We start from the raw sequence: 12,124 nt of genomic DNA, 5'->3' as shown, positions 1-12,124 counted from the left end.
ATGTAGACCACACCATCATCTTTCACATCGACTGTCCATTATTTATGTATGTCTAAAAATTACAATGAAATATAATCTTACTTTTGAAGATGATTATTTATATGTAATTAGACTAATTTGAAGAGTCATCCATTTAAATATGGAGAAAATAAAGTAAATAAGCTATAATATTTAAAAAATAAATTTTTAATTATGTAAGAGTTTGAATAAAATAAATTTGAAGTTTTTTGGGAGTCGGAAAGCTAAAAGTTTCAAGGAAGACTAACAGTTATAGAAGTCTAAGAGACGTCTTGTAATACGAAATTGTATAAAATTGTATAAGAGCCATGGATACAATCGTATTAATATGTATATTTTGTAAATAGAGTGTATCACCAGATTCATCAAATTATTCTGTTATGTTCGAGAGTTGTAAGTCTTGTGTTTTATTCAATTATCTCATGGTTTCACTGGTTAGTGTCTAAGATTGGATTACTAATTATGGAGAATACCTCTGCGTCTGATGGAGAAGATAATAAAAGAGTTCAAAAAATAGTCGATAAGGTACAATTGGCTATGGAAAAGTTAGAGAACTCTTCGTTCTTTCGAGATTTTAAGCAACAGATGCGACACCCAGAACTGGTTACACAAATAGAAAGGGTGATAGCCGCAGACCCACAGTATTCACAATTACAACTGGTTCTCTATGCCGTTGGAAAACTGGAATGTGTAGGGGAGGACGAAATGGTGGAAATTGGCCAGACACAATTAGCATTTGCTATTTTATTAAGAGACAAATTCCAGTGGGTGAGTGATATCGTGGTGTACGATCCATCGGTGCCTTCTGTGCAGCAAAAAGCTATCAATGCCTTCAACTGCACTTTTCTAGCCGTTAATGAATATGGGAAACGGACAGTAGAGAGGCCCACCTTATTTTTCATGCCTAACTGCCCAATTGGTCTCGTTGACAACGTGTTGTTAGCGAACTGGACGAGTAGCAATTTGAACAAGATTATCATATTGTGCCACAGTTTTATGGAGATCAAGAATGATATTCGTGTATGTCGGTATATTCGGGCATTGAAACATTTTCAGGCCATTCTTCACAGTGACAATATACTGCATGAAATGCCCCTTCCGGAAGCAGAAAGATTTGAGCCATCAAATTTATTTCCAAATGTGGCATTTTCTGAATTTAGTTGGCATTTCTTTACGTTGGACGATGGTTCCCTAGAAGCTCTCAATCTTGATCTCTTTCCAGATGTCATTATGAGTAACAGTTTGAGTAACAGTTACTTAGAATCTTGATCTCTTTCCAGATGTCATTATGAGTAACAGTTATGAGTAACAGTTTGAGTAACTTTTGTAAAGATCAGCGGTATCAAAGCTTCGGCTCTCGAAATCGTTTTCATTGCATTGAATACTTATAGCGCTCTTTAAGTACTTCAACCAATTTCCATGAGAATGAATCAAATATCTATAGCTTCCTATTAAAGGTAACTCACTAACGGGCCATCGCTATCAAATATTTATAGCTTCCTATTAACGGGCCATCGCTATACATATATATATCCTTTCATCATGCGTATATATAATGTTAGTAAAGTGATTATTAAATTTTCTAATAAATTTCGGTTAACAACACACTAATAATTTCAATAAATGGTGGGCTTGAACAAAGTCGAAGACAGCCAGAATGTATAGTTCCAGTAAACTGATAGTTACCCTTTCTAAAAAAATTAGTTAACAACATTTGAGTAACTTAATGGTGAGTTTTGAACAAAGTTGAAGCTAGCTCGAATTGTATTTTTGAAAAGTGCACTCTCGTAAATACTTGAGCATTTATATGAATTTTTATTTAGTATCAAACTATTGTCTTCAGAATATAACTATTAATGCTTGGAAAAAACATTATAATAAGTTGAATATTGTTGAATATAAAAATAATTTATTTGTAATATTTAATTATTTTTATTATAATGTGATTTTTATTTTAGTAATTATCGTAAAAAAGGTGGGGCTTATATTGGAATTGGAGTTCAGGAATTACGAATTTAAAAAAAAATAATGGAGATTATTTTTGGTGTAATACATGCTACACTTCATGATATAAAAAGTATTTGAAAAGTATTCAATTTCAAACCTAAAAATATGCTATTAAATTTAAATATGATTTATTTATCTATCTATTAATCAACCATTAAGAGAAATATTATCCATTTTTCAACTTCGTTTCATGAGTGGTCAAGTGTCAAATTCAATTTTGATTGCAGTGTTGGTTTCAATTATACATTATGCATAGATATGTATTTGATCTGGTTTCTAGGTCGTTTGTGGGGGTGAGCACCCTCAAAGACCTTCAACCAAAAGGGCAGTCAAGCCTCTTGCAAGACGAGAATATGAATCTGCTTCATAGTACACCTTCTCTTCATCCATGAATGCCCTAACCCACACCCGGGACACACAACCTTAAACTTTGTTCTCCTTGATCTTAAATTTTGTTCATTCTCACAAAGATTGTCTCAATATGAAAGTGAACTATGGTAAGCCTTCATCAACCATGTTTATCTTAGGGTTTATAATATTTACCTTAGGCTTTTTATACCTTGGATTTATAATATTAATCACTTTGGTTTAATATTATTCCCTTGGATTTACAAACCCTTGTGTTTTTAATATTAATCCCTTGGATTTATAGTATCAATCGCTTGGGTTTATTAATCTAAGGGTTCATATTCTTAGGGCATAATATTATCCATAGGGTTTCTAATATTAGTTCTAGGGTTTAATATAAATCCATTGGGTTTATAATCATGTTCAACCATTGTCCAATGTCACATTGTGACAAATATTGTCTCAATATGAAAATCAATCGTGTTTAACTATTATCAACAATCACCAACCATGATCAATCATGATCAAATGTCACATTGTGACAAGGATTGTTTGAAAATGAAAATCAACCATGGTCAACCATGATCCAACATCAAACTGCAACAAAGATTATATCGATATGAAAATCAACAATGGTCAACCATGTTTATTTTACCGTTTATAATATTTATTGTAGATTTTATATACCTTAGTTTATAATATTTATCTTAGGGTTTATGATAGGATTTTCTCAATATGAAAATCAATCACACTCAAGTATGGTTAATTATTGTCAACCATGGTCAACCATAGCCAAACATGGACAATAATGGTCATTATTTATTAAACATGGTCGACCATGGTGAATTATGGTCAATCATGGTTAAAAACATGGTCAACAATGGTCGAACACCACATTGTGACTAAGATTGTCTCAATATGAAAATCAGCCATGGTGAACCATGGTCCAACATCGCATTTTAACAAAGATTCTCTCAATATGAAAATCAACCAAGGTTAACCATGGAAACTCATGGACAATCATGATCAAGAATGGTTAATAACAATGGTCATATTGTCACAAATATTTTCTCTTGGTCATCATCGCATTGTGGCAACCATGGTCATCCATGGTCAACCATGGTCCAACATCGCATTTTAATAGATTGTCTCAATATGAAAATTAACCATGGTCAACCTTGGTCCAATGTCACATTGTGACAAAGATTATCTCAATATGAAATTCAATCATGGTCAACCATGGTCCAATGTCACATTGTGACAAAGATTGTGTCAATATGAAAATCAACCATGGTTAGTCATGGTCAACAATGTTTATTTTAGAGCTTATAATATTTACCTTAAGGTTGTTATATAGGTTTATAATATTAGTCTCTTGGGTTTAATATTACTCCTTTAGTTTCATTCACTTAAGGGTTCATATTCCTAGTGTATAATCTTATTCATAGAGTTTATAATAGTAATCTTAGGGTTTAATATAAACCCTTTACATTTATAATCATGGTATAATGTCACATTGTCATAAATAATTTCCCACTATGAAACTCAACCATGTTCAAGCATGTTCAATTATGGCCAATCACTGTCCAATGTCTCAATGTGACAAAGATTGTCTCTATTTCAAAATCACACATGGTCTAGCATGGTCAATCATGGTCAACCATTTTCAATAATTTCCAATAAGAAAATCAACCATGGTTAATGATGGACAACCATGGTTCAATGTTATGTTGAGACAAATATTGTATTAATATGGAAATCAACCATGGTCAATCATGCTCAATATCCATGGTGACATTGCGACGAAGATTTTGTCACGGTCCAACATCATATTGTGAAAACCATGTTTATCCATTTTCAACCATGCTCCAATGTCATATTTTAACAAAGATTGTCTCAATATGAAAATAAATCATGGTCAACCAATGTCAATTAGCGTCCAACATTGCATTGTGACAAAGATTTTGTGAATATTAAAATAAGTCATGGTCAACCATGGTGAAACAAGGTCAACTCCCTTAGGTTTTTAGTATTAATCCCTTGGGTTTATTATGCCCTTCGGTTTATAATATCAATCGCTTAGATCTATTAATCTAAGGGTTCATATTCCTAGGGTATAATATTATTCATAGGGTTTATAATATTAATCCTTTTGTTTAATATAAATCCCTTATGTTTAATTAATTGACAATAATTAATATAAATTAGAAAAATATATATAATTTATTATTTATAGTTGATTAATTGTTAAACACACATGGGCAGCCAGAACAATATGAAAGATAAAACATGACAATACAATTTTACTAACAATTGATATACATTTATAGTACATTGTTTGACCGTTGGGTTCCACATCCCAAGGTCTCTTGGACTCTTTTTGTCCATTCGGCTTCCACACTAACCCATTGAGGATTAGGTGTCCAACATTCCCCCCCGTAATCTGAAGGGTTATGTATGAGTCCAAGAAGAATGTTAGGCCCCTATACTACTAGTGTAACCCCTTATTGTTATTAGTATAACCCACTTATTATATTGATGTACCCATGTAGTGCCCATATTGTTACTATTATGCCACATAGAAGCCCACCATTGTTACTGTTGTGCCCTACAATATTATTGTTATGTAGGCTTTGATTGTATTGGGACCACTTAGACTCCTATATATAGGAAGGAGGTATTTTCATTTGTATCATCCAAGAATTGTTCATTTATGTAATGTAAAGGAGGTTGCCCCCTCGAAGAGGCTGAATTCTAAGGCGTGGATCTCTCTTTTCTATCTTTTTGTGAGCTGGTTTCATAACATTTGGTATCAGAGCTTTGGATTCTAGGGTTTCGCTGCTCCAAACAGGTCATCGTGGAATTTTCGCTATAACGTTTTTTCTGTGACGTTTCAGAAGCCGCAAAAAAAACCCATTTGAGAAGAATTGGCGCTGAATCTTGGGTCCGCATTTCAGATCTTTTCAAGTGATAGTTTCGGAGAAATGATCTGCGGAAGTGGGTATTTTAGAAGACTCCTGAATTACTCTCAAAACAGGTGACCTGGGGAAAATCATCATAACTTTCTTGATGAGCATCGGATTGAAATTTCGTAAGAAGTTACAGAAAGAGGGAAGACTGTAGTTTCTGTTTATATATTTTTTACAGTCAAAGGTTAAAACAGTGACACGTGGCACTTCATACAAGTTCGCTCTACTGAACTAGTCTATAATCAGGTCACTGCGGGAGATTGTGCATAACGTTTTCTTGGAGAATCCAATTTGGATCAAACTTGTGTCATTGGAAAGAGGACACAGAGGGTTACTACAGGTCACAATTTCAGAACTTAAAGATCTGAAAGTACAGAGTTACAGTCGTTTCAAGATAGAGCTCCTAAAATCAAGAAAAAGCAAGATGACAAAGTTTGATGGCAAGGATCCGGTAAATTGGATACTTCAGATGGAGCAATATTTTGATATACATGGTGTACAACTGTTACAAAAGGTATGTATTGCATCTTCATATTTAGAACCAGATCAATTTTTATGGTACAAAGGGCTTTGTTCTCGTAAAAATCTTGTTACGTGGTCAATTTTCACGGAGGAAATGATAACACATTATGAGGATATAAAGAGCAACACCTTCTTTAGAGCAACACCACAACAATTGGAAAGAGTAAAAGGGCTTTGTGACATAATGGAAAGCAAAATTATGGAAACCGGGAAGCATACCCCTCACAACTATAAAGATGGAAGTGTTGTTTCTCCCAACCTTCCACAACCTACAAGGGTTACACCACAACAATTGGAAGAAAAAAGAGAAAAAGGGCTTTGTCACAATTGTGATAGCAAATGCACTAAAGGACATAGGTGTGCTGAGAAGAAATTATTTTACATAGAATACGAAGAGGAGGAAGAAAAGGATCAAGAAACATCAAAAGAAGAGGATATACGTCAGGACACCACCCCAGAGAAAGAAGAAATGAATCAGACCATATGTTGTAAAGCATTGGCAAGAATTACCACTCCTGAAACTCTCAAGATAGAAGGACATATCAAGAAGAAAAAGGTGCAAGAAGTGAAAGATCACATCGAGAAAGAAGAAATGAATCCAACCATATCTTGTAATTCAATGGATGAAATTACCACTCCTCAAACTATCAAGATAGAAGGACACATCAAGAAGAAAAATGTTCAAGAAGTGAAAGATCACATCGAGCATCAAGAAATGAATCTGACCATATCTTGTAAAGGACTGGAAGAAATTACCGCTCCTCAAAAGATAGAAGGACATATCAAGAAGAAAAAGTTTCAAGTAGAGAAAGATCATATCAAGCATCAACAGCAAGTTCTCCAACTTTTAAAGGATAACGCCACTTCGGTGCAAAATCAAATGAAACAACAGGTAGATCAACAGCGTAGTGAAAAATGTTTTGATGTGAGTGATTGGGTATTTTTACTGCTACATCTCAAGCAAGCTATTTATGAGAAGGAAATGTTGGCAATACTACATGCACTTAAAAAATGGCGACCTTACCGAATGGGAAGATGCTTCAAGGATGAGGATGTGGAAGCATTGTTTTGTGCTATTTATATTATCCAACCAAATTGGATAAACGAAGCAACGGATGAATGGAAGAAGAACGAAGAAGTATGGCCACTTATTCAAAAGTTGCAAAAGATCCCAATTCAAGCAATATTGCCAGAAATTGAAGAGGAAGGAAAAATCATATTGGAACCTGGAGCAGTCACAGAAACAAGAACCTGACAGCTACGAAATCGATCAATTTCAGAGTATCTCATCAAGTGGAAGAACTTACACGCTGAATATTCCACATGGGAGGACAAGAATTTTATATAGAAGCATCAAGAACTACTCAAGCGTTGAGGACAACGCTTTTTGAAGGAGAGGGGCATGTTAGGCCCCATTACTACTAGTGTAACCCCTTATTGTTATTAGTATAAGCCACTTATTATATTGATGTACCCATGTAGTGCCCATATTGTTACTATTATGCCACATAGAAGCCCACCATTGTTACTGTTGTGCCCTACAATATTATTGTTATGTAGGCTTTGATTGTATTGGGACCACTTAGACTCCTATATATAGAAAGGAGGTATTTTCATTTGTATCATCCAAGAATTGTTCATTTATGTAATGTAAAGGAGGTTGCCCCCTCGAAGAGGCTGAATTCTAAGGCGTGGATCTCTCTTTTCTATCTTTTTGTGAGCTGGTTTCATAACAGAGCTGTAATACAAAATGTGAAAAAATGCATGGTAGCACTAGGCTGAATGTGCTCTCTGAAATGTTGGTATAAAGGGCGGTGGTTTAAGGATGACCACCAACACTAGAACGCTTAGTGCAGTTCCCGAAACTCTTCCAAAACTGGCAAGAAGCTGAAGTCCTTCTGCTAGAGGAAGGGCTCCTATTGTTTTGAAGAGGCAAACCTTCAACCAATAAAGGGAGGTTTCACCCAACATAAAAGGGAGACCTTCAACCTAAAAAGGGAAGTCTCAACCTGTGATGGTTTAAGGATGAACAACAACTATAAAATTCTTAATTAAATCCTTGGAGCTCTTCCAAAACTGGCAAGAAGTTGAATTCTTCTGCTAGAGGAAGTGTTCTCAATTTTGTTCCTGGAATTCTTCCGACACTGGCAAGAAGCTGAAGTCTTCTGCTAGAGGAAGTGTCCCAGATTGCCGACTGAAGGCAAGTTTAGGGGCATCTTTGCTTTTGGCTAGAACTCTAAAACTCGTGTGGTAGGTTATGGCTCAGGCTCGCTTGATGTGACTTTGAAGCTTGTAGATGACCATCATTTCCCCCTGTCAGATACAAGGTGAGATGATGAAGAAAACTCAACTGCAAGAGTGTTCAATACTCTAGAATAAGTTCTGACATGTGATTGGAATATCTTCTTGGCTGTTGATGCCCATTGCCAAGAAGCGATCGATCCAAGATGAATCTTTGTTCTTGCAGGATGATTGTTTCTAAAGCATATGTTTGAAGAATGACTAGTTTTATGACAATGCTTACATGGATGAAGATCAAAACAATGATCTTTCATATGGCCAACTTGATCACAGTGTTGGCATTCCACATTCTGTTGTTGTTGTTGTTGCTATGGAAGAGGGGCAGAATCTAGAACAGTTGGAGGTGAACTGTCAGGAGGAGCAGGTGAACTGTCATGAATGAATATAGCACTCTAAAACTGAATGGGCTTTGAGTAGTTTGGAATATGAAAGGACAAGTCCTTGTTATATCCAAGACCAGTTCTGTGCTTATTGAGGACGAGCTATTCCCAAGGTCTGATGATGGGCTTGGGAAGTGCAGATTGAGTTTCTGCATCTGCATGTACAACTGTTGCTTTATTGGGTATTAAATATGAACCAATTGTAACATTATTGTCTCGCTGTTTATGGGAGTCTGTTTCAATCTTCTGAACAAAAACAGGTTCAGAATGATGACTCCATTGCTGTAATTCTTCCTGTTGTAGCTTTGTTTTAAGCTACAAAAACTCAATATTCTCATGTGCATTCTGGAGATAAATTTTAATATTGGAAAGAGAGGTTTTGTTGATCTTAACCATCTCATCAACAGTGGAAAGTATTAAATTATTTAGTAGTTTCAATACATCATCTATTCTATCCATTTCAGGCCAATATAATCAGAGAAATGATGTTATCTTTAGCTACAAATTGGTGTATAAAATGATAAATAATTGCAACTATTAGATGAGTAGCAGGATACCAATATCACCAAGTCACTGTAGCAGACATCACTGTAACAATTTCAATGTAGCAAATGACTCGTTGCTTTAATGTACTTCTCAAATTATTCAAACTACTCATACTCTGAAAAAGAGAGTCAATCTTTGACTTTCTTTGAAAATGAAATTTGTCGACAGTCTTAGTAGAGACTAGTTTGTGTCATCAAGATATTAAATACAATCAATTGCAAGGAAGCTAGATCGAAACCTACAAACTGATTTCTCATCGCTAAACTAAAGCTTCAAAAGAATCAATTATCTTCACCCAGTGTTAGGATCGGGAAAATTCTGAAATGATCAACAATGTATCTTTAATGCAGTGATTTGTTAAGCCCCTTTTTGGAAGGTCAAAACTCAATAATTCTTCAGATTTAACATTTGTTTGCAAAGTAATGGCATCATTGGGTTCAAATCCTCAACTAGCAATGGCCTCTGGATTTGTCCCCTTCGCAAATGCAACACAAGGAATACAATTTAGATGCAGATCACCTATGGATATAATGAGTATTTCAGCCTCCAATTTGACTCCTTAATAAATTTGGCCTAGGCAACATATTTGGAACACAAACTCGCCCTTGACACCTTGAGATTTCGGAGCACAATTAAGTCTGAAAACACAACTCAATCCTCAGGTAATGTGACAAATAATATATCCCTTATTATTTGATCATTAACCATGTGATATGTAATTCAAACTTCAGATCTGGAAAATTAGATGAAGAAATACTTTTAGCCATAACATACTTGTTCCTTCATTTAATATAACTCATAAATTACAAAATACAACAGAGCTTTAACATTTGATGGGGGAAACCTGGTGTAATTTCTCCACAAAGACCTCAGCCTTTGACAGTCAGATGGAGCCAAGAATAAACAATTTTCTGTTTGCTATGTTCAACCCTTTTTCGTTGGTGTAAACACTAGCAAGAAACCCAACCTCTTCACTATTGTAGCAACTCCAGCAGCGTAATAGCAGAACACCAAACACATCGTATTGAGAGCCAAACACAACGTACTAGGAGCAGCATGAGGCTACTGCCTAAAGTTATTCATGCACTATTCAACTGTTCAATTGTTGTGATGTACTACCATGCTAATGTCATTGCCACAGTATGAGGAATGCTTCGAAATTAAATACACAGGCAGGAGTCTAAAATATATGTACCCATTTACCTGACAAATGCAAATTTAAGAATCATCGTTAGGATTTGCAGCTGTCGCTGTTGAATATGCTGAGAGTATTCCCACATCACAGCTGCAAACCACGCACATGATACCGCGTTTGAAACCCTTGACTAGCAGCAAGGCGAGGCGATGGTCAGTGGTCATGAAAATCGGGCCTTAAAAGCTCTCAGGCCTTTAATTTATCTACCAACATTTTTTTTTTCAACAGGAGTAGTGACATCATCGTGATTCTCACCCCAGGCACAAACAATTCCAGCTCATCCTTTAGATTGGTTGCACAATGACTTTACATGCCTCCAATATCCTAGTGCTCAGTCAATAGCTACTCAACTTTCAGTACATCAATGACTAACTGAGATCATTGAAAGATTCGATGGTTCGAAGTCCTTGAAAGGAGTGATCGAAAGAAACACAGCGCAATCACCAAAGATGGAAAGAAAACACACAACAATAGAACACTACCAGCGGACAGTCAACAGTTCAACGCAGAAATATTTCAACATATTACACCATGTATGGAGGCCAACGGTTGGTCTGCTTTGCGACCTCGATAGAGGGAGGCTACATAAAATGTTCTTGTCAGTAATGGACAGATGCCAAAGTAGCGGATGACAGCATAAGGAGTTACAAGGGCAGTGGGAGCATCAAGTGAAAGAGCACAGTAATACTGGGGAGGAGTAACTATTACAGTCTCAACATTTACCACACAAAGATAAACTATTACTCCTTTAACCTTAATGCCTCTGTGCTGATACAATCATAAAAAAATGTTGTTAAAAGTTACACAAATATGGCCAAAACAAAGCGCATGTCTCCCGTAAGACTTGGTTGAGCTAATCGACCATTCAAGGGAAGTGACTTCTCCTTTTGATACCAATTCCTATACCAAAGCACAGATCCACTTCAAACACTCATCAGTCCTCGTATATATGGCACTCATCGGTCTGTAGATTCTCCTTACAGTAACCTTCTAAAGGGTCCCATTTCTCGGAGCTTAGGCAAAAGTGGGCTTTGGCCTGGCTCACTTCCTTTACTTCGTCCCACGCAACTACGCACTTCTCGGAAATCTGATTAAAGAAAGGTCTAATAATATAACAACGCATATGCATGCATATTTGACCTCGAATCACATCATTTCCGAAAAACTATATGCGTTTTCATTGAAAAAATATAGTGTATAAATGTAATAGTGTTCAACGGAATGGTGGCTATACCACGTTTTTGCATTCTTCAATGTGACAACATTCTTTTCATGCGTGGATTGGAGCAGTGTTTTCCAGAATACCATGGAGAAGTGTTCAAATCTCCACGATACCCCGCTTCTCCATCAGACTCCAAACTGGACCACGCTAAATATGAAAACGTTCCTTTCCTCCAACGTTCAACATGACAGCAATTTTTCCTCCAGAAATCAACGGAGCCAACGCATACACTTTTACCATTCATAATTACAGCAAACGTAACATAATTACAACAAACCAATAGTCATAATTACAACAAATGTATGGAGTAGAGCACAGGTAATGGCAGACACTCAAAAATTATGGAGAATTTATGTGACTGATAGATAGCATTCAAAGATTATGAAACGTATGGATTCTAAACGTATTCAGATGAACAGGGCGCAGGTCTTATAAATAGAATATGGCAGAACGCATGTAATGTCAAACAGAGAGTCTTAAAAGAGCCAGAGTTAGGTGCAACGTATACAGTGCCAGATGTCAGGTAGTCAGGTAGAAGAGGCAGCAGATTTCTGGCAAACAATGAATTAATGGAGTGTTACAGGTAATGGGCAGAATTGGCAGGTTTTCACACAGT

At 36.0% G+C, this 12,124-nt stretch overlaps 1 protein-coding gene across 1 annotated transcript; it reads left to right on the top strand.

The window, feature by feature from the left end:
- Window positions 1-480: 480 nt before the first annotated feature.
- Window positions 481-1,287, top strand: LOC149234333 (protein SENSITIVITY TO RED LIGHT REDUCED 1-like). Its single transcript, XM_089368237.1, has one exon. It carries the CDS (start codon window positions 481-483, stop codon window positions 1,285-1,287), a length of 807 nt encoding a protein of 268 aa, XP_089224363.1.
- The last annotated feature ends 10,837 nt before the right edge of the window (window positions 1,288-12,124 follow it).

Source organism: Pinus tabuliformis, chromosome 8, assembly GCF_031772625.1.
Source record: "Pinus tabuliformis cultivar Carrire ecotype Pingquan chromosome 8, CPIR1, whole genome shotgun sequence".
Classification (NCBI taxonomy): Eukaryota; Viridiplantae; Streptophyta; class Pinopsida; order Pinales; family Pinaceae; genus Pinus; species Pinus tabuliformis.
This window is presented reverse-complemented; position numbering and strand designations above follow the sequence as displayed.